General features: G+C 35.5%; 1 protein-coding gene across 5 annotated transcripts in view; it reads left to right on the top strand.

Moving 5' to 3' along the window:
• sns (sticks and stones) overlaps positions 1–24,147 on the top strand; it is a 1,009,476-nt gene that overhangs the window by 410,765 nt on the left and 574,564 nt on the right. For all 5 annotated transcript variants that reach the window (XM_067773057.1, XM_067773055.1, XM_067773053.1 and 2 more), the window contains one exon: positions 7,283–7,436. In XM_067773057.1, coding sequence (XP_067629158.1) covers positions 7,283–7,436 — 154 coding nt within the window. The remainder of the gene's footprint in view (positions 1–7,282; positions 7,437–24,147) is intronic.

Here is a 24,147-nt window from a genome sequence, read left to right on the forward strand (position 1 = left end):
ATTTATCCTATGTTTTTTATTAGGTTTATTAGCGTAATATAGTTTATATAAAAAAAATCTTAAAATTAATTTAAATTTTCAGAGGAAAAAAAAATTATTAGGCGCTACTATAGCTTAACATTTAGAATTTTCAGGGAACACTCTCCTCATCATTCTAATTATTTCCTCCTCCCTGGTAGTGGGGTTTATAATGTCCTCAATTGTGGGTTCCCTTTCCATACCTATTATCTTCCACAATTTCTTTAAACCTTCTAACGCTTTGGGTAGGTCCCTAGTGTGTCGGGTATTTTCGTTCCACCAATAGAGAGGAAGATCTGAGGAGTTTCTTTGCATAGTAGTTATGGTGATTTTGATTTTTAAGCCTTATTAAATTGTTCTATGGCCTTTCTTAGAGGATAGGTTAACTGTCCGAAGTTGATTTACTATTTTGCCGAAGTCTTCTAAACATTCCAATTTACTTGAATTTTTTTTCGTATAAAAGTTTAATTTAAGAATTTTAGCATTTTAGTTAATTTTTTTGAATATGAAATTTTTACTTTTTCGCTTCTCCTTTTTCTACAAGAATTTTACTTAAACTTTTAACAAATTAGTTTAAGATATTATATATTTTATTAAAAAAAAATTTCAACTAATTTTCCTTAATTATTTTAATTCCAGTTTTAGAGAAGAGAGAAAAAAAATTCCTAAGAAAAAACTTTCGTTTTTGCTAATGGTTTAGCGTCCATAAAGGCCGCTCAATTGATTCTAGAATTTTGTATACTTATATTAATTGCTTCTGGGGTTACGCCTCCGATCTTGTTGTTTTTTTTATACTCAGTTGAGCAGAGCTCACAGAGTATATTAAGTTTGATTGGATAACGGTTGGTTGTACATATATAAAGGAATCGAGATAGATATAGACTTCCATATATCAAAATAATCAGGATCGAAAAAAAATTTGATTGAGCCATGTCCGTCCGTCCGTCCGTCCGTCCGTTAACACGATAACTTGAGTAAATTTTGAGGTATCTTGATGAAATTTGGTATGTAGGTTCCTGAGCACTCATCTCAGATCGCTATTTAAAATGAACGATATCGGACTATAACCACGCCCACTTTTTCGATATCGAAAATTTCGAAAAACCGAAAAAGTGCGATAATTCATTACAAAAGACCGATAAAGCGACGAAACTTGGTAGATGAGTTGAACTTATGACGCAAAATATAAAATTAGTAAAATTTTGGACAATGGGCGTGGCACCGCCCACTTTTTAAAGAAGGTAATTTAAAATTTATTCAAGCTGTAATTTGGCAGCCGTTGAAGATATCATGATGAAATTTGGCAGGAACGTTACTCTTATTACTGCATCTACGCTTAATAAAAATTAGCAAAATCGGAGAAGGACCACGCCCACTTTTAAAAAAAAATTTTTTTAAAGTAAAATTTTAACAAAAAATTTAATATCTTTACAGTATATAAGTAAATTATGTCAAGATTCAACTCCAGTAATGATATGGTGCAACAAAATACAAAAATAAAAGAAAATTTAAAAATGGGCGTGGCTCCGCCCTTTTTCATTTAATTTGTCTAGGATACTTTTAATGCAATAAATCGAACAAAAATTAACCAATCCTTTTGAAATTTGGTAGGGGCATAGATTTTATAGCGCTAACTGTTTTCTGTGAAAATGGGCGAAATCGGTTGATGCCACGCCCAGTTTTTATACACAGTCGTCCGTCTGTCCTTCCGCATGGCCGTTAACACGATAACTTGAGCAAAAATCGATATAGCTTTACTAAACTCAGTTCACGTACTTATCTGAACCCATTTTACCTTGGTATGAAAAATGAACGAAATCCGACTATGACCACGCCCACTTTTTCGATATCGAAAATTGCGAAAAATGAAAAAAATACCATAATTCTATACCAAATACGAAAAAAGGGATGAAACATGGTAAGGTAATTGGATTGTTTTATTGACGCGAAATATAACTTTAGAAAAAACTTTATAAAATGGTTGTGACACCTACCATATTAAGTAGAAGAAAATGAAAAAGTTCTGCAGGGCGAAATAAAACACCCTTAAAATCTTGCCAGGTATTACATATATAAATAAATTAGCGGTATCCAACCGATAATTTTCTGGGTCACCCTAGTCCACATTTTGGTCGATATCTGGAAAACGCCTTCACATATACAACTACCACCACTTCCTTTTAAAACTCTCATTAATACCTTTAATTTGATACCCATATCGTACAAACTCATTCTAGAGCCACCCCTGGTCCACCTTTATGGCGATATCTCGAAAAGACGTCCACCTATAGAACTAAGCCCCACACCCTTTTAAAATACTCATTAACACCTTTCTTTTCTGCTCCACCTTTATGGCGATATCTCGAAACGGCGTCCACCTATGGAACTAAAGAATACTCCCTTTTAAAATACTCATTAACACCTTTCTTTTGATACCCATATTGTACAAACAAATTCTAGGGTCCCCCTGGTCCACCTTTATGGCGATATCTCGAAACGGCGTCCACCTATGGAACTAAGGATTACTCCCTTTTAAAATACTCATTAACACCTTTCTTTTGATACCCATATTGTACAAACAAATTCTAGGGTCACCCCTGGTCCACCTTTATGGCGATATCTCGAAAATGCGACCACCTATACAACAATCACCACTCCCTTTTAAAACCCTCATTAATACCTTTAATTTGATACCCATATCGTACAAACACATTCTAGAGTCACCCCTGGTCCACCTTTGTGGCGATATTCCGAAAAGGTGACCACCTATAGAACTAAGCCCCACACCCTTTTAAAATACTCATTAACACCTTTCTTTTGATACCCATATTGTACAAACAAATTCTAGGGTCACCCCTGGTCCACCTTTATGGCGATATCTCGAAACGGCGTCCACCTATGGAACTAAGGATTACTCCCTTTTAAAATACTCATTAACACCTTTCTTTTGATACCCATATTGTACAAACAAATTCTAGGGTCACCTCTGGTCCACCTTTATGGCGATATCTCGAAGCGGCGTCCACCTATGGAACTAAGGATTACTCCCTTTTAAAATACTCATTAACACCTTTCTTTTGATACCCATATTGTACAAACAAATTCTAGGGTCACCCCTGGTCCACCTTCATGGCGATATCTCGAAAATGCGACCACCTATACAACAACCACCACTCCCTTTTAAAACCCTCATTAATACCTTTAATTTGATACCCATTTCGTACAAACACATTCTAAAGTCACCCCTGGTCCACCTTTGTGCGATATTCCGAAAAGGTGTCCACCTATAGAACTAAGCCCCACACCCTTTTAAAATACTCATTAACACCTTTCTTTTGATACCCATATTGTACAAACAAATTCTAGGGTCTCCCCTGGTCCACCTTTATGGCGATATCTCGAAACGGCGTCCACCTATGGAACTAAGGATTACTCCCTTTTAAAATACTCATTAACACCTTTCTTTTGATACCCATATTGTACAAACAAATTCTAGGGTCACCCCTGGTCCACCTTTATGGCGATATCTCGAAACGGCGTCCACCTATGGAACTAAGGATTACTCCCTTTTAAAATACTCATTAATACCTTTAATTTGATATCCATAACGTACAAACGCATTCTAGAGTCACCCCTGGTCCACATTTATGGCGATATTTCGAAAAGGCGACCACCTATAGAACTAAGGCCCACTCCCTTTTAAAATACTCATTAACACCATTCGTTTGATGCCCATATTGTACAAACAAATTCTAGGGTCACCCCTGGTCCACCTTTATGGCGATATCTCGAAACGGCGTTCACCTATGGAACTAAGGATTACTCCCTTTTAAAATACTCATTAACACCGTTCATTTGATACCCATATCGTACAAACGCATTCTAGAGTCCTGGTCCACCTTTATGACGATATCTCGAAACGGCGTCCACCTATAGAACTAAGGCCCACTCCCTTTTAAAATACTCATTAACACCTTTCGTTTGATGCCCATATTGTGCAAACGCATTCTAGAGTCACCCCTGGTCCATCTTTACGGCGATATCTCGAAAAGGCGTCCATCTATAGAACTTAGGTCCACGCCCTTTTAAAATACTCATTAATACCTTTCATTTGATACCCATATCGTACAAACGCATTCTAGGGTCAACCCTGATCCACCTTTATGGCTATATCCCTAAATGGCGTCCACCTATAGAACTATGGCGCACTCCCTCATAAAATACTCTTTAATGCCTCTCATTTGATACACATGTCATACAAACACATTCCAGGGTTTCCCTCGGTTCATTTTCCTACATGGTTATTTTCCCTTATTTTGTCACCATAGCTCTCAACTGAGTATGTAATGTTCGGTTACACCCGAACTTAACCTTCCTTACTTGTTTTATCCTTTGGATGCTCCTTCAGAATATTGATGTTTGTAACTTGTCATTTGAGCCCGCATATTCCACTTCGCCTTATGCTCGTAGTAAATTTGTACGACTTCACGATTTTGTTTTGATATCTAAATTTTTAGTAGCATGTGCTCGTCTAATCTTCTCTAGCCTTCAATTCGTTTGCCAAGATCATTGATGTGTTTGTTTAATCCCTTTTTATCCTTTGATCCATTTATAAAATTTACCACCTTTTTCTCAGGACTGTTTTATGTTGGTTATTTATCCTTTTTACTATTTCAGGATCTGCCAGATCTTTAGCAGGATCTGGCGAGATCTAGTTAATTTTAATTTCGGCAAAAATTAAAACTTGGCAGGATATCTGTCCAGCAAGATCTTAGCGAATTTTGCTTAATGAGCAAATTTTCAGCTAATTTGAGATCAGGCTGGCAGGATCGCCATGAAAAGTGTTTAAGTTACAGGCGAATCCTGCTTTGTTTATTATTTTACATTTATTTCAAATTTATTAAACAGGCTCTTCTAACCAGCTAGATATTTTAACAGTTGTGCTAATTTTCCACCTAGACTGGCAGAATCGCCATGAAAAGTGTTTAATTTTAAAAATGAAAGAAGCTAAGACGTTCGTAGTCAAAACATGAATCTTCTTTATTAAATAATTGCTTTCTCTTTTATAGTAATTTACTTAACCTATACACTCATAATAATCTTAATACTAATAAACTCAAAATATGTATGTACATATATTGGTAATAGCGTATGCATACATGTAAGTTTGCATACATTCTTTGTATACATGTAGACTTGTATGCATGACTCCATACATGTAGGTTTGTATACATTGTTAGCAATGTCAGCAGATTAATGCAAGTACTTTGGTTAATGTTAGGCATACATGTAAGTTTGTATGCCTGTCTCACAACGTCTGGTGAATGCTATGCATATATGTAAGTTTGTATGCCTGTCTCGCAACCTAAGCAGATCAATGCGGGAATTTGGTTAGTTCCCATAATTGGTTGTATGTAAATAATAAGCAAAATTTATTAGCTGTGAACGGACACGGGTTTCATAATCGGCATTCCATTGATGTTAGTTAACCGTCTGAGTTAGTTCATGATGCGTAATGCCGCAAGTGTATTACATAGATGGGTATGACGCATAATGCTACAGTGCCTTCCAACGATTAGCTCTTTGATGGATCGGGCGCTTCTTGATATTCATACCTGGGCATCAAATGTCGGGTTGAAAGTCAACGCGGATAAGACGGATATGGTCTTGTTTACAAAGAGGTACAAGGTCCCAAATTGGATCAGGCCTAAGATAGGAGGGGTGACCCTATAGGAGAAACCTTGCACAAATTATCTAGGAATCATCCTAGGCAGTAAGCTGTCTTGGAAGCTCGACGTGGAGCAGAGGGTAAAGAAGGCTTCAACGACACTTTATGCATGTAAAAGAATGCTGGGGTGTACCTGGGGCTTATCGCCCTCTCTTCCTCATTGGGTTTTTACAGCGATTGTAAGCCCTATCCTATACTATGGAGTTCTTGTTTGGGGGAAAGCCACACAAAAAGCAACCTACCTCAAAAAATTAGAGGGGGTATGCAGACTATCGATACTTAGCATTACGGGAGCCCTCAAAACAACCCCGACAGCTGCACTGTATGCATTAACAACTGCAACAAGGCTCGGTGCCTCGGGGCAGCTTTAGCGCCGACCATACGGCCATAGTAGTATAGCGTCATCAATAACAAAATTGACAGACTACCTGATTCCTTATCTGCTCTTCGAGGGAGATATTAAGGCCATATTAAAAGTAGGCGATTGGCGTAAGGGTGCTGAAATGGAGGACGAGGCGATACATGTGTACACAGATGGTTCCAAAGTAGTGGAAGGAGTAGGATCTGCGGTATACTGTACTGATCCGAAAATAAACAGATCCTGCAGGCTGCCAGATTACTGTAGCGTTTTCCAAGCGGAAATATTAGCCGTAACCGAAGCAGTAGAAATACTGGAAGAGAATGGCTTAAGCTGCAACCGTGTTAACTTTTAGATTGAAAGCCAAGCAGCATTTAAGGCAATAATCTCGCATAGCACAGCTACAAAATGCGTGTTACAGTGTAAGCAGTCTCTGGAGAGAATCGGGACAGGGAGAAGCATACATCTATATTGGGTCCTAGGGCATATGGGAATAGATGGGAATGAAAAAGCAGATGAACTAACTAAAAAGGGCGCTTCCCTTGAAGCCTGCTCCGTAGACGTCCCAATTAGATTGGGCGAGATGAAGCGAAGGCGAGAGGTGCACATGATCGACCAAGCGGGAAAGCTTTGGGTTCAAGCGCGGGGCTGTAAAGTGTCAAAGATTATGTGTAAGTCTTACAACCTTAGACTAACAAAGTTGCTTCTATCATTAAAAAGAGAGGACTGTAGACTCATGACGGGTATTCTGACTGGAGACTGCCTTCTGGCGGCACATGCCTTTAAATTAGGCTTGGTCAGTGATAGCAGATGTAAGAAGTGCGGGTTGGATGAGGAAACGATCGAGCGCGTTCCGTGCTCATGCCCTGCGCTTGCCAGGCTAAGACTCCACACATTAGGAGTGATACAGCTGTCATATCTAGAAGCAACAAGTGGCATAAGTTTTAGGAAGCTTCTAGTATTTGCCAAGAGGACGGAGTTATTTTATAACATAGGTCCTAGTTTTTGATAGGGTTTTTAGGTTTGGTCGTTAAAACAACCTTCTGGTAGCACTACGGACTCATACAGTCTATGTGAGGTCCTCATGGATTGGCCAATTCATCCTAACCTAATATGTAATCACATTTAAATAAAAATTTTAAATATTCAGTTAATAACTATAAAAGTATTAATTTCAGATCCGCCTGGACCACCCTACATTGAGGGTTATACACAAGGGGAAATTCTACGAAGAGGCCAAACACTCGAACTAGTATGTCGTAGTAGAGGAGGAAATCCACCTGCGCAGTTGATTTGGTACAAGAATGGTTCCCAAATAAGAATGGCCTACAGGTAAGTAGTTTGACCTCCTTGGTAGCTACTAGATCTTACGATTTCTTCTCAGGCACAACCTAGAATTTCGATGCTCGACAACTCCGCCTCTCGTAAAATTCTTGTTTCTCGAAATACTCGTAAATGTCGTGAGCTTCTCGACTTTCAAGTTAGTTGCTGTAGTTGACAGTATTTATGCACTCTGTTTTTTTATTTGTGGTGTTTTTGTTAATTTTATTGCTTTTTATTTACTTCCCTCAAAACATATATATATATAATTTTGCTCATAATATTTTAATTTTTCATCGAGAAACCGAGAACTTGGTTTCTCGCGTGATTGTCGAGTCTCGAAACACTCGTAAGTCTCTAGAGCTTCTCGTCATTCAATTTAGTCGCCATATTAGTTGTATTCCGTATATTCCAGTCGGTTTTATTTCGATTTTGCGCCAGAAGAGATCGTAAGCCCTATAAAAAACTGCCAGTGCAGCGATTAAATTAAATGTGGAGAAGCTTGCGCGCTTTACGAGTACTTCTAGATTCAAGAATTTTTTCTGGAACAATCTCGAAAGATTGTAAGCTCTTGTAACTAGATACTCATACAAATTGTGCTACTGTCGAAACATCTGACTTTTCACCAAAACTTTATAAAGAACGACTAAGTGCCCTCTATTCAACTATCTTATATAAAAATTGCTGGTATCTATCAAAATAAAAATAAAATGTAAGGCGCGATAACCTCCGAAGAGATTTTGGGCCGAGCTTCTCTTCCAATTCCCGCCGTGCTCCTCTAAATTTTTCCTGCAAGTTGGCGGGACGGGACCTACTTGTTATGCCGACTCCGAAAGGCATCTGCAAGGCAGACGAGTTTTCACTGAGAACTTTTCATGGCAGAAATACAATCGTAATGCTTGCTTAACAACGCCGAGGGGCGATCCCATGCTATACGAACGATGAGCTAGGGCTACTGTTCTTGTCTTGGATGCATTAAAGTTAAAACTATTATGCCCTCGAGGTGCAGATAGATATATTTGTGCATCATCAGCGTAAAGATGAATAGAAATATTTTTACAGCACTTAACAATGTCGTTAATGTACAGAATGTAATAAAATGGGACCAAGAATATATTCTTGAGGTATCCCAGCTGTAACTGGCACCAAGTGGGAGCAGTTATTTTTTGATATAACCTTTTGCCCTTCGTAAGATAGCTTGCAACCAATCCAACTGCATCGTGGTTAAATCCAAAGTATGCACAACGTTTTTGCATAAGAATTGTATGACAAACAGTATCAAAGGCCTTTGAAAAGTCTAATAGCGTGAGAATAGTGAGATCTCCTCGGTCAATCCATTCATCGGTCTATCCGTCAACCTATTTTTCCGAGGGGTCATCATCACAAAATTTTTTTGCAATAACTTTCATTTAGAAAAATGTATTGTAATGAATTTTAACACAGTAATTCTTTTGACTGCGACTAGTACTACTGTAAAAAATGTATTAGGGGGATTCATTAAACTTTTGCCTTATAAAGTGTATAAACGTATAAATTTATCTAGTTCTTAAATGAACTGTACAATTTTGTATGAAAAATCATTTACACAATTTGTACAATTTACGCGCACATTTCACGCGGTAAACTCAAAGGAATGCAACCTTGCAAACATAACAGCCCTCATTTTCATCAGAAATCTCTTAGTACAGACGTTTTAGTTTTCATTTAATTTTGGCATTTCTTTTATTTGTATAATACTCACAATAATACAGCTGGCCGATAATTAAGCTTATCAAGAATATTATTAGGTGTGTTTATATAACATCGTGTGTAAATGGATATAATTTTACACCTTATAAATTTATATGCTTTAATGAGTTTACCTATTATTTCAAAACAAAATATAATTCTGTGATATTTCAATACTTAATGCGATATTTAAGTCATTTATATATGTAGCTACAATCATTGTGGATAAAGCAAGTGTGATATCTTATCCGTCAACTGTCTGACAGGATGTTCAAGGTGGCTATTTTTTAACGTTTTGGCATAGTTTTGACAGGATGTTCAATATGGTGGCGTATAGGGCCGGATATCTTCAGCGGGTGATAGCAAGAGATACAGAATGAGACCACGATAGTCAATTAAAAATCAGGAATCAGGTGATCGGTTCTGTTTGTAATTTTGACGTTTAGGCAGAAGTTATCACACTTGTTTTATCCAAAATGGTTACAATGCTAAACTTTTATATGAGCAAATTCGTAAGGTTTGCTTAAAAACTGTATTTAACTACCTTGGAAAAAAAAGCGTGTGGCCTACTAAGGCCGCTCGAATCTCTTGAAAATCTTTGCATCTATTTGAAAAACGGTCGAAGATGTTGTGATATTATAACCAAACGCGACGCAGGTTAGGTTAAATAAATAAATAAATGTAAGGCGCGATAACCTCCGCAGAGATCTAAGGCCGTGCTTCTCTTCCAATTTGCGTCGTGCTCATCTTGATTTTCCCTACAAATTGGCCGGACGGGACCTACATGTTTTATGCCGACTCCGAACGGCATCTGCAAGGCAGATCAGTTTTCACTGAGAGCTTTTCATGGCAGAAATACAACCGGAGCGCTTGCGAAACACTGCCGAGGGGCGACTCCGCTTAGATTTAGGTTAGGTTGAACTGGCCAGTCCATGAGGACCTCACATAGACTGATTGAGTCAGTAGTGTTACCAGAAGTTTGCTTTTACGACTAAACTGAAAAACTTATCAAAAACCAGGACCTATGTTATAAAATAACTCCGTCCTCTTGGCAAATACTAGAAGCTTCCTAGGACTTAAGCCACTTACTGCTTCTAGATCTGACAGCTGTTTCACTCCTAATAGCTGGAGTCTTAGCCTGGCAAGTGCAGGGCACGAGCACAGAATATGCTCGATCGTTTCCTCCTCCAACCCGCACTTCCTACATCTGCTATCACTGACCAAGCCTAATTTGAAGGCATGTGACGCCAGAAGGCAGTGTCAAGTCAGAATACCCGTCACGAGTCTACAGTCCAACCTTGTTAGTCTAAGGTTGTAAGACCTACACATAATCTTCGACACTTTACAGCCCCGCGCTTGAACCCACGCTTTTCCCGCTTGGTCGATCATGTGCACCTCTCTCTTTCGCTTAATCTCGCCCAGTCTAATTGGCACGTCTACGGAGCAAGCTTCAAAGATGCGCCCTTTTTAGCTAGTTCGTCCGTTTCAGGTGCGCAATTGGCGGACGAGGCGATATATGTGTACACAGATGGTTCCAAAGTAGTGGAAGGAGTAGGGTCTTTGGTATACTGTGCTGATCCGGAAATAAGCAGATCCTACAGGCTGCCGGATTACTGTAGCGTTTTCCAAGCGGAAATATTAGCCGTAACCAAAGCAGTAGAAACCCTGGAAGAGAATATCTTAAGCTGCAACCGTGTTAACTTTTATACTGACAGTCAAGCAGCAATTAAGGCAATAATCTCGCATAGCACAGCATCTGAATGCGTGTTACAGTGTAAGCAGTCTCTGGAGAGAATCGGGACAGGGAGAAGCATACATCTATATTGGGTCCCAGGGCATATGGGAATAGATGGGAATGAAACGCGACGCAGAGTATAGGAAAAATTTAAGATGTCACCCAAAATTCGACGAAGGACGGTAACGAAGAATTTAAGAGTGCTCAGATTCTAGAGGGAAGTCGGTAACGTCATCTTAAACGGAGTCAGCTTTGAAGCAGCCAGCGAAGGTGATAATGTTTTTAATTCTTAGAACTAAAGAAAAATTTAAAACTTTTTCAGACAAAGTATCAATACACATCGAAATAAAAATGGAAACCTGCTCTTGAAATATTTACATGTGTGTGAAAAATAGCAAAAAACGTCCGTTTTGTACGGGACACCAGTCAGTCAGGTGAAACTTCAGCGAAACTCTCAATACTTAAAAAAAAATAAAATAAATACTGCCGTTGGTATCAAGGTTTGTTAAAAGAACAAACATACGTTTATTCGAAAAGAAAATTTTGTTTAAATATAATTTGTTTTACGGGACACGTGAGAAATTCAGTTCCACAATTTCGGCCTTAAACTAAGTTTGCTTAAACTCTAGTCAAATTTAAACTCCAGTTAAACTACTGAGCAGTTTTTCAGTCACAGTTTAAGGCCGCCTTTGGGGTAGCTTATTTGTGCGGCAACATTGGTTTTTTTTTATTATCTAGATAATTGTTAGATACGACAACAGCTGGATTTTGTTTACAACAAACATTTAAAAGATATTTCTCCAGCGAAATATATATGTATCTAGTTCCGGAGATGATATGCAACACCATTCTCCAATCACTATCCAACCTTTGAGAAATTTTGTAAAATGTATAGTTCTCGAATCTCCAACGTCAAAACCTTCCTTAAGACGTGATTCTTATATTATTTTTCGACCTTTGAGAGATTTTAAGAAATGTACAGTTCCCAAATGAATATCCAATACATTTTTCGAGTTGATATCCTACATTGGATATCGAGTTGAGCTGAAGTTGACAAGAAACCACCAAAGCCAACAGCTATTTATTGTGAGAAATAAACACCTGATTGATAGCAGTAATGAAGCATAATTAATCAAAAATAAATGCTTTATATTTTATTTTATTTTCCTGAAGACACTGTAGTATTGGAATCTTACACTTGAGTCCAGTAAAATAACCACAAGTTGGGAACTATCATTTTTTCAACTTAAGTATAGCATTTTTCGCTTTATAAAAAATTCCCTCTTTTGCTAAGTACACTATAATTCTCAAGTTGAGCCACTGTTCCGAAACAAGTCTTGAGATTTTAGAAATATGTTAGTTACCATGAGCCAAATGTTTGTTGAGTATATTCGACGCCATTTCGAACGAGCGCAAATCACCGATAGGTTAGCTAGAGTTTAACATTGCCAGATCGGCTGCTTAAACTTCAGTTAAAGTAGACTGAAAAGCTGCAGAATAATGCCCCTATTGCTGTGTACAACTCAACTTAGTTGGGTTGTAATTAAAACAACTCAACTTTAAGACAACTCAACTCCTATTTGGTATTACGAATTACAACTTATTTCAGTTGAAGTTGAATTGAGTTGCCAACTTCAGAAAATCACGATTTGACAGATAAATGAACAGCTGATCAATTTGTGGCGGAAATTTAAGCATTTGCAAAAGTGATTTTAATATTAAAAGCAAAACAGATATTATATGAAATCTATTTTATAATGGCGAAAATGTTGGTTATTGACATGTCGCGAATACGGAAAACATTCGCGTGATCATTCCAATCCCTTGGAACTACCAAGCACCAAGTAAGAAAATGTTTAAGTGACAAATGATGAGCTTCTAATGAAGTTATTTTGCAGATTTACACGGAAGCGTTTTGCTCATTACTAAAAAAAATTAAGGACCATGTCCGTATACGCGTTCGTTTTTTAAAATTATGCGCCACACTCCGATTCCTTGCTGACGGCAGCTATCAAGTATGCTGTGGAAATGATTTTTGTGATTCCTTGCTGACGGCAGCTATCAAGTATGCTGTGGAAATGATTTTGGTGTTGGACTGGTTTTAGATGTTATTGAGGAGCATATTTGTGAGAAGTGGATTAAAATCCTATTTTACTCTAAAACAGGATTCCCAGGAGTAGTGATGAGACTCACGGTCGCATAATTTCACCTATTTTGGCTGCATCCGAACTGCGGCCAGCCTCGTCCAACTTCGTAATGTCGCTCCATAAAGTCAAAAAGTTATTCAATGTAATCCTTCGTTTAAACGTTGTTTTTTCTATAAATGTGTACAAAATTGTTGATTATTGTTTGATTAAAAAAGGTTTAACTACCGGCTTTAAATTTTTTGTTTTTTTTTTCGGTATCGTTTTTTGAGACCGTGGTATCAAAAGATGTGTTTCGATCTCCGTTTTGAGGATTCGTAAGCGGAAATTAAAAATTTTATTTCTGTCGAAAAATATTTACAAAAACCCACAAAATGGCCCCCGGGAGGGTCCGAAATATGGGGCCCGATCCATAGTTTTTTGCACAGAACATCTTTCTGCGTTGGCGGCCTTCGGCAGCGATTTGTAAAAAAAACCCTGGGTGGTTCCAACGCCTTTCTGCATTAGTGCGTACAAAAAATCTGGCAAAATACAACAACCACATGAAAATTTGAGCCGAAGTCAGATGACAGAAATAAAATTTTTAATTTTTGTTTTCGGATTCTAAAATCGGAGGTCGAAACGTGTCTTTTGATACCAACCTTGAAAATTTTTGTTAAAAATTAGGTGGTGAACCGTCTTGTAAAACATTATATTTTTTCAAAACAACTGCAAAATTGTATGAGACAACTGCTAGTAATCAGTTGTAAGATTTTGCCGGCTTTGACAACTACACTAACACAAGGTTGTAAACGGTAATGCCACAAAAAGTTGTTAGACTAGACAACTCAACCGACATTTTTTTTTGACAGGTTGAGTTGTAATCTATAGTACCAAATTGAGAAATTTCAACCCAACCAGAGTTAAGTTGTAAACGGTAATAGGGGCATAAGTTTAAGCGTAGTTTAAATGACAAACTAAGTTGAACTTGTACTGGAAAACCGGGCCTAAGAGTGTAAGTATTTCTGCAACATTATCGTTGCGTGGTTAAGTTCAACCATCTCGTCTAACTCATATATGAGCCCTTGATTGTGAAGGTGGTACAAGTCATATTTTCCCTGTTTCGAGATATTTAGAGTTATGCATTTCAAAGGACTAAAAAAATATTTTTGTATTATGGAATATGCTTATTCGACAGTAAAAGAGTGCCAACAAACAAGTATTTATTATGAGTGTGAAATATATAACAATTTTTAAAGGAAATGTGGTTTTGAAAGGTTGAAATGACTTGTACCACTTTCAAAATTAATTGCATGCCTTTATAAATGACTTACACCATCAAGGAACAATTTTTCTTAGTAATTAACATTTTATTCAAACTCATTTCATTGTAACTAAGTAAATTATTTATTATTATTTAGGGAAATAAAGTGTTTGTGAAAAATTGGTGGGATATAGGGTAGTAAATCCATCATATCTTACGTTTTTCTTCTATTATTTGTCTAATGGTTGTGTATAATGGAAGCAAATCAATATTTTCGTATAACGGTTCATTTTCCTACATGGTGGTTTTCCCTTATTTTGTCTCCAAAACTCTCAGCTGAGTATGTAATGTTCGGTTACACCCGAAATTAGCCTTCCTTACTTGTTTCTTCATGTGTTTATCTAGATGAACCAGCCATTTTGCCACGACCATCCGTTCCAGGTGTTTTAGCATTTAAGATACGGCTTAATAATCCGTTAGATAGTTTGAATGTATCAAAAAAAAAGTTTTGCAAACAGAAACTTCTGAATCCCGGGCATTTAGCCCATGAATGTAGATGAAACTTAAAACTACGTTTTCTAATATATCCTTCGTAATTTCTGGGTCGTCTTTGTTTTATTGATTGTTTTCGAACCAAACCATACAGAAACAAATTCTGTTTTCGAAACTTCCTAATTTCTAAAACGAATCAAAATTAACTTTCCTGTCTTTATATCCGATGCTATTTATTTATACATTTTTTGGAACAAGAACACGCTCTTTTGTTTCATATTCCTCTCCACTATTTCTCTTAATTTTTCTTACATTTTGTGCATAATTACGTTGATTTCGTGTCCTCTTTCTTGATTTCATGTTGCTTTCTTCCATTTGTAAGGGTTCCGAAATCACTTCTTACGTATGAACTGATTCATCTGAAGACGATAATAGTCTTATTCGTTTCCATTTCTTGGGCGCGTTTCTTATACTTTTTCGCCGTATAATGTCTACAATTGACTTTAAAGAGTACGTTTTTACATTAAAAGGATTACTTAATCATATCTGAACCGCTATATGAAGACATGACAAAATTACTAATTATTTTGCCAAACTTTGTGAACAGACTGACTAATACTACTATCAAAAAAACAGTAACTGTATTTTGTTCACTAACCAAAAAATAGACACATTTTATTGAGTTAATTTTCATGGCATACTGCTAATCTCTTCAGATTATGTTATTTTATTAGGATTTGATATAAAATAGCTTACAAACTAGATTTTTAAAATTTTTGACTTATACCACTTTCAAAATCAAGGGCTCATATTGAAAACTAGTTTACCCGTTTAGTTTCTTTATTTAAAATAAATACATATTTTTGTAGAAATAATAAGGGACCTCAGAACTTTGTTCAAATGGTTTAGCATCATTACATTGCAAACTTCCGTTCCATATCTCTTACAGTACACTACCAAAATACACGGCTATGCTATTGCTACGTCATTGCCAAAACGCAACATTAAAAACCGTTATTTATTTTTTTAATATTGCATAGCAAATCTTCAACAGTCAAAACAAAAACAAAAAAAGTGGAAAGGCAAAATTTAAAATGAAACAAAGTTAATATACCATTTCATTTTCATGAAAGGTATTAAAAGTTGCTTAGGATCCGTGGCTTATATTTGCTCTAGCAACGTTTCCAACGTCAAATACACAAAATTCCGAACTCCCTTATAATGGCAGTTTATTATTTTAATTGCTTATCTACATATATATGAATACGCTAACAAATTTTTCATACAATCAATTGCCAGGCTGTTTCGCATACTTGGCATACGTAAAATCATATAAAAGTTATATGAATCGATTCGTATGGATCAGCCGCAGTGCATAGGCCTATTTTTGTTAACAAATATTACTCTATTTGTTTATAATTAATAGAAAATTGTTTTTGCAAATTCAAACAATCTCTCCAATATCGAAATTTACTTTCGTGCACAAAAGCGGACCATCTGTAGGATCGACAAATTTTCATGGCGTCTTTCCGAAATTCAAATATTCATAATTTGCAATTCAAAGACACAAACGTATTATGTAACCCCGCTCAGTTCGGAAAGCTGCGTAAACCTTTTGCTCAAATGTTTCACCTACATAAATATGCGTACGCGCCAGACGATGAAAGAATAAAACATGGTTTCCCATTGTTGCCACTTACCTATAGTGGCCTGTACCAAAATCCTGAAAAAATTATTCCAAAATAATTTGTAACCTTAAATAGAATTAATTTTTGACCGGCCCATTCTTTGTGGCAAATTTCACTTTCACGTAAATACATAGGTCTTTATTTAATAGATTCTTTGTTTTTTATTTTAGTTGCTTTCAAAAAAACATGAAATCACAAATAATGTGTTAACTCTTGTTGAGACTAACTAAATTTATTTATAACAATTAATGGCAAATTTGTCCGAAAATGTTTTTGCATTTCCAGATTTTATCCTCATTTTAGATAAAATACGTCTTATTTATCAAATTTATTTTATTTTATTATGTATTCTTTATTTCAACTTAGTTTATTATTATTTAAATGCAACTTGACTAAATCGGAAAATTTAACATTGTATATTAAACGAAAAAAACGTCCCAAAAATGTTTTTGGTTTTAGGTCGAAACGGCAACCGGCATCATAGCGGCTTTTTCACATTTCAAAACTATAAATGCTGCCACTTGCCTGTGTATGTTTGTATAAAAAAAATCGCAATGTACCCTACTATTTTTATTATTAGGCTAATTTTGTTGGATTATATGCCCATTATATTGAAAGCTTAGCTCCCATAACCCTAATTTGTTTATGTCGCTTAAACTTATGAAATTAATTTTATTTTAGTAAATATGTTTGGGTGAATAATTTGTTCATTCTGCTTTGTTATATCTTAGTATTATATCGTTCACAGACGATATTTTATGGTAGATATCGTTATATATATTCATGAAATTGAGAGTTTACAAATTTAATATAAATTGATTACGTACATAGATCTCAGTTGTAATCCCAACACTAATTATTCGAAAATTAGAATCTTCATATTTCCACAATGATAACATTAAAATCCGGAAAAAGTCTAAGTGCACTTATTGCATTTTTATATGGAACTCTTTATTCACTTCACTTAATTTTTTTGCACTTTATGTACTTTATTTTTTTCTTTCATTTTAATCTTAGTAAACTCTGCCTTCTTTCCCTTTACATATTTTATTTTTTATGAAGGTATGCTAAATTCTTTTCGAAAGTTTCGTTTTGTGTCACACTTACATGTTACATATCTATTTATATAAAATCAAACTCGGTAAAGCGCCAATTGCATACCTAACGGGTGGTGTGAAATAGGCTAAATTCCTTTAGCACATTTCATCGTTTTTAACTGAAAATTTGTGTTTTTTGAATTATGACACTATTGAAGTAAATGGGCGATATATGTATATGTATTTTATATTGGTGATACAGGCCTACTGGGGAACCGAACACCCAAAACTAAGTTCGGTAGCGTGCCAACGGCGTACCTCCCGGATGGTGTGGAAAAATCAAATTTTCAATTCAATTTCAAGTCATTTCACCATAATTCTATGTCAATTTCATTTGATTTTACATATCTTTTATATTTTTGTTTAAAGGGCTCCATACCAAAACGTTATAATTACATTTGAAAAGTTTGTAGAAAATTTAAGAAAATGCAATCAAAAGGTCAATTTCAAAATTTTCATGAGAACTTTAAGTAAATTAGACCAGTTGGTTATATTTCTACCCACTGCTCAAATATTAACGCATTATTACACTACCCGCAACACTGGATGCATAGCCTGAGTTGAAAAAAATACAAGTTGGTCGAATTTCGACCACAGGCGATACTAGTTTATTATTAAAAGAGCACAAGTCCACAGGTCCATTAAGCTGGGCTCCTCCCCCCTTCAACCGATGGATTCGAAATTTGATAGGCCAGGAATTATGTGCTAATTTGTTCTACTTTTGCTTGTTCTAATTTGTTTGTACTTTTTTCAACCTCAAACTGTGGGGTCCAGCTGGAGTCCAGCTACACCCCTTCCCTCATAAGGACTTGGTCAAACAAAAAAATGTAAAAATTTAATATTCAATTATTGTGTTTTTCTAAGAGAAACTGAAAAGAAAGAAAGAAACATTTACTGGTATATTGCGCCACAAATTCATCGTCAGGCAATTTCGTAATGTTATCAAAGGTTTCACCGAGATTCGAACCGCGATTCACACGGTGAAACTGCATTTTCCTCAACCACTAGGCTATCCTGCTTGTAATTGTCTCCTTGCTTAATTCAGTTTATCTTATTTCTACACTAACAACACAACTGAGACATTCTGCCTCTATTAATTTGTGTGTATGTAGATTTGTTTTTGTAAAGTTTCTTTTTCGTTGCGAATGAGGAGCTTTGTAAACTCGGGCTCAGTTTTACATATTTATGTTTGTTTGTTTTAATGGTGTGTTCAATTTATACTTATTATTAAGAATTCATGAGCTCAACACCGGCTTATAATAATTGAATATTCAATTATTATGTTTTTCTAAGGGAAACTGAAAAGAAAGAAAGAAACATTTACTGGCATATTGCGATGGTACCATTTCGAAAATCTCCACGAATTTACCGTCAGGCAATTTCGTAATTTTATCAAAGGTTTCACCGAGATTCGAACCGCGAATCACACGGTGAAACTGCAGTTGTATCAACCACTAGGCTATCCTGCTTGTATTTGTCTCCTTGCTTAATACATTTTATCTTATTTCTACCCTAACAACACAACTGAGACATTCTGCCTCTATTAATTTGTGTGTATGTAGATTTGTTTTTGTAAAGTTTCTTTTTCGTTGCGAATGAGAAGCTTTGTAAACTGTGGCTCAGTTTTACATATATATGTTTGTTTGTGGATGAAATGGTACCATCGCAATATGCCAGTACATGTTTCTTTCTTTCTTTTCAGTTTCTCTTATAAAAACATAATAATTGAATATTCAATTATTATAAGCCGGTGTTAAGCTCACGAATTCTTAATAATAAGTATAAATTGAACACACCATTAAAACAAACTAACAAAAAAATGTAAAATTATGTGCTATTAATGTGCTCCAAGATAAGCTTCGACCAGAAAAAAGGGAGGGCAAGTGAAAAGCGTGGGGTTATAAACCCAGACGAAAAAATCGACACGGGTTATGTTCCGAATTATGTGCTATCTATGTGTTCAATAGTTCCAAAAACTTTACAACTTTAAATGTTTTTTTTTAACTTCAAATATGGGGGCTGCAGCTGGACGGAATAATGTGATATTTTTGTGCTCCAAGATAAGCTACGGTTTGCCCCGAAAAACAAAGTTATGCGGGGCGTAGCGAGGCCTTACCTTATAACCCCAGACGACGGGATCAAAACTGGACATGTGCTTTTTCTGTGCTCAATAGTTCCAAACATAATTTTTTTTTTACAAGTTTAATATTTTTTCGAAACCACTTTTAATATTTGTTTTAAAAACTTCACTTGTGCTCCAAGATAAGCCACGGGTTGCAGAGACGACAGAATCGAAACGGGATATGTGCTGGACATCCAGCTGGCCTCCACTTTTGAAGTTTTAAAAAAACGTTAAATGTTTTTCGGAACTATTGAGCACATTATTCTGCACATATCCCATTGCGATTCTGTCGAGTTGGGCTATTACTAGTGGGATTATTTTTGAATAAACGTTGTACATATATATGAGCATGCACATTAGAGCGGGTCAAATTTTTATTCCATCAGGAGTATAGCAAAAACGTAATCTACAGATCATTCTAAGAAAAATTGCCGAAGACACCATAGCTCTAAGTCCGATTTCGAATCCCCCACTTTTGCAAAATAGATATTTTGCCATATGAATGTAGGGTTTGGCCAAAAAATCTTCATAGCTTCTGAAAGAATTATAGGAAAAATATCATATTGGGCTTACTTTAAAGGTATTTTACGTACATTTCAGAATCTGTAATAATGTCAATAGTCTTTTTGAATTTTAGAAGAGATATCAGGCTTAAATTATGAGATAGCAGCCTAAAATTAACTTTTAACTACTATATTATCATTTTTAACAAATTTCTTATGGAAAATTTTTTCTTTACAGCTTTTTGTATTTAAATTTAAAATGGATGAACCAAATCCTTTTACATCATCTGAATCCACTTTATCATATATACTTGAACACGATATTATTGCATTTGGTTTATCAAGTGAACTAAATAATCTGAATTTACCTTCTAGTCGTGACATTTTAAGAATAAATTTTTTTTAAGTGATCATGCTAAAATTCAAAGTAAAATGTTGTCGCATAAAAATTTAACTCCTCGTGAAATTGATAAAATGGTTGAAATTTAGAATAAATTGAATATTCAACTGTAGATTACGTTTTTGCTATACTCCTGGGCCCGTATTACGTGTTACGATCCGTGATCGAAACTCATTTTATGAATTACAATAGCTCTGAAAAGGTGGATCGGAATAATGGCATATGCAAACTAGCGACAAATAGTACTCGCTAGATCCATAAATTATTATAATTTTTAGAAATAGTTTGACAGTTGCATAGTTATCGCTTGACTGAAAATGGGTTTAAGTGACTGATCGTAACACGTAATACGGGCCCTGATGAAAAAATCCATCCATCCAATTTGACAAGCTCTAATGCATATGTATACGAACATATATTTATGTGTGTATAGATACATACGGTCATATATTTTTGTTTGTTAATATTATACTATGTCTCCACGGCACCAAAATCAAGTTGATTTCGGAAGATTCTTAATTTCAGCCGAAATTAGCTAATTTCGTTATGTGAAAACTGTCAAGCGAAATTAGAAATTCTTCATAATTTCATTGAAATTAGGCCCAAATTATGTGCAATTTACAGAGCGACTCTGTCGTCGATTACAATTTACACAAAATAATCGATGATCTGCACGTACTAGCTGTCCAATTTCAAAAACATATGTTTATCTTGAACGTTTTATTTCGGCTGTGGGAAAAAAGCGAAAACAAATGTCATTTGAAATTTGCAAAAGAAGAAGCATAATCGTGTGAACAGGAATGCAATTTACGAAATCATGCTACCGAAATCGTGTACCGTGGAGACATAGTATTAATTTATTTAGTTATATTTACGTAACCAAAGTTGTGCTTGAGTCTTAAGCAAGAAACATCGGCATCGATAACCACTGTACTAATAATAGAATTTTTTACTAGTAAACAAGTGTGTATATTTTCATACATAAATGTATATGCATTTTATTAGATTTCATTAAAAAAAAAATATTAAAAGCACAAAATTTCCACGTATGCATTTTTTTGTTTCACATAGTGCTTTTGATAATTGATTTGTCGATATCTCGAAAACTCCTTCCCATATATACAACTAAGGGCCACTCCCTTTTAAACCCCTCATTAACACCTTTTATTTGATACCCATATCGTACAAACGCATTCTAGAGTCACCCCTGGTCCACCTCTATGGCGATACCTCGAAAAGGCTTCCACCTATAGAACTAAGGCCCACTCCCTTTTAAAATACTCATTAAAACCTTTCATTTGATACCCATATCGTACAAACAAATCTAGAGTCACCCCTGGTCTACTTTTATGTCGATATCTCGAAAAGGCGACCACCTATAGAACTACGGCCCACTCCCTTTTAAAATACTCATTAACACCTTTAATTTGATACCCATATCGTACAAACAAATTCGAGAGTCACCCCTGGTCCACCTTTATGGCGGTATCTCGAAAACGCGTCCACCTACAGAACTAAGGCCCACTCCTTTTTATAATACTAATTAACACCTTTTATTTGATACCCATATCATACAAACAAATTCTATAGTCACCCCTGGTCCACCTTTATGGCGATATCTCGTAAAGGCGTCCACCTATGGATCTAAGGCCCATTCCATTTTAAAATACTCATTAACACCTTTCATTTGATATCCATATCGTACAAACAAATTCTAAAGTCACCCCTGGTCCATCTTTATGGCGGTGTCTCGAAAATGCGTCCACCTACAGAACTAAGGCCCACTCCTTTTTATAATACTAATTAACACCTTTTATTTGATACCCATATCATACAAACAAATTCTAGAGTCCCCCTGGTCCACCTTTATGGCCACATCCCGAAATGGCGTCCACCTATAGAACTATGGCCCACTCCCTTTTAAAATGCTCTTTAATACCTTCCATTTGATACCCATGTCATACAAACACATTCCAGAGTTACCCTAGGTTCATTTTCCTACATGGTGATTTTCCCTTATTTTGTCTCCAAAGCTCTCAGCTGGGTATGTAATGTTCGGTTACACCCGAACTTAGCCTTCCTTACTTGTTTCTTCATGTGTTTATCTAGATGAACCAGCCATTTTGCCACGACCATCCGTTCCAGGTGTTTTAGCATTTAAGATACGGCTTAATCTTCCGTTAGATAGTTTGAAAGTATCACAAAAAAAAAAAAAGTTTTGCAAACAGAAACTTCTGAATCCCGTGCATTTAGCCCATGAATATAGATGAAATTTAAAACTACATTTTCTAATATATCCTTCGTAATTTCTGGGTCGTCTTTGTTTTATTGATTGTTTTCGAACCAAACCATACAGAAACAAATTCTGTTTTCGAAACTTGCTAATTTCCAAAAAGAATCAAAATTAACTTTCCTGTCTTCATATCCGATGCTACTTATACATTTTTTGGAACAAGAACATGCTTACGCTCTTTTGTTTCATATTCCTCTCCACTATTTCTCTTAATTTTTCTTACATTTTGTGCATAATTACGTTGATTTCGTGTCCTCTTACTTGATTTCATGTTGCTTTCTTCCATTTGTAAGGGTTCCAAAATCACTACTTACGTATGAACTGATTCATCTGAAGACGATAATATTCTTATTGGTTTCCATTTCTTGGGCGCGTTTCTTATACTTTTTCGCCGTATAATGTCTACAATTGACTATAAAGAGTACGTTTTTACATTAAAAGGATTACTTAATCATACATGAACCGCTATATGAAGACATGGCAAAATTACTAATTATTTTGCCAAACTTTGTGAACAGACTGACTTATACTACTATCAAAAAAACAGTAACTGTATTTTGTTCACTAACCAAAAAATAAACACATTTTATTGAGTTAATTTTCATGGCATACTGCTAATCTCTTCAGATTATGTTATTTTATTAGGATTTGATATAAAATAGCTTACAAACTAGATTTTAAAAAATTTTGACTTATACCACTTTCAAAATCGAGGGCTCATATTGAAAACTAGTTTACCCATTTAGTTTCTTTATTTAAAATAAATACATATTTTTTTAGAAATAATAAGGGACCTCAGAACTTTGTTCAAATGGTTTAGCATCATTACATTGCAAACTTCCGTTCCATATCTCTTACAGTACACTACCAAAATACACGGCTATGATATTGCTACGTCATTGCAAAACATTAAAAACCGTTATTTATTTTTTTAATATTGCATAGCAAATCTTCAACAGTCAAAACAAAAACAAAAAAAAGTGGAAAGGCAAAATTTAAAATGAAAAAAAGTTAATATACCATTTCATTTTCATGAAAGGAATTAAAAGTTGCTTACGATACGTAGCTTATATTTGCTCTAGCAACGTTTCCAACATCAAATACACAAAATTCCGAACTCCCTTATAATGACAGTTTATTATTTTAATTGCTTATCTACATATATATTAATACGCTAACAAATTTTCCATACAATCAATTGCCAGGCTGTTTCGCATACTTAGCATACGTAAAATCATATAAAAGTTATATGAATCGATTCGTATGGATCAGCCGCAG

Source organism: Eurosta solidaginis, chromosome 3 (assembly GCF_040869045.1).
Source record: "Eurosta solidaginis isolate ZX-2024a chromosome 3, ASM4086904v1, whole genome shotgun sequence".
NCBI lineage: Eukaryota > Metazoa > Arthropoda > Insecta > Diptera > Tephritidae > Eurosta > Eurosta solidaginis.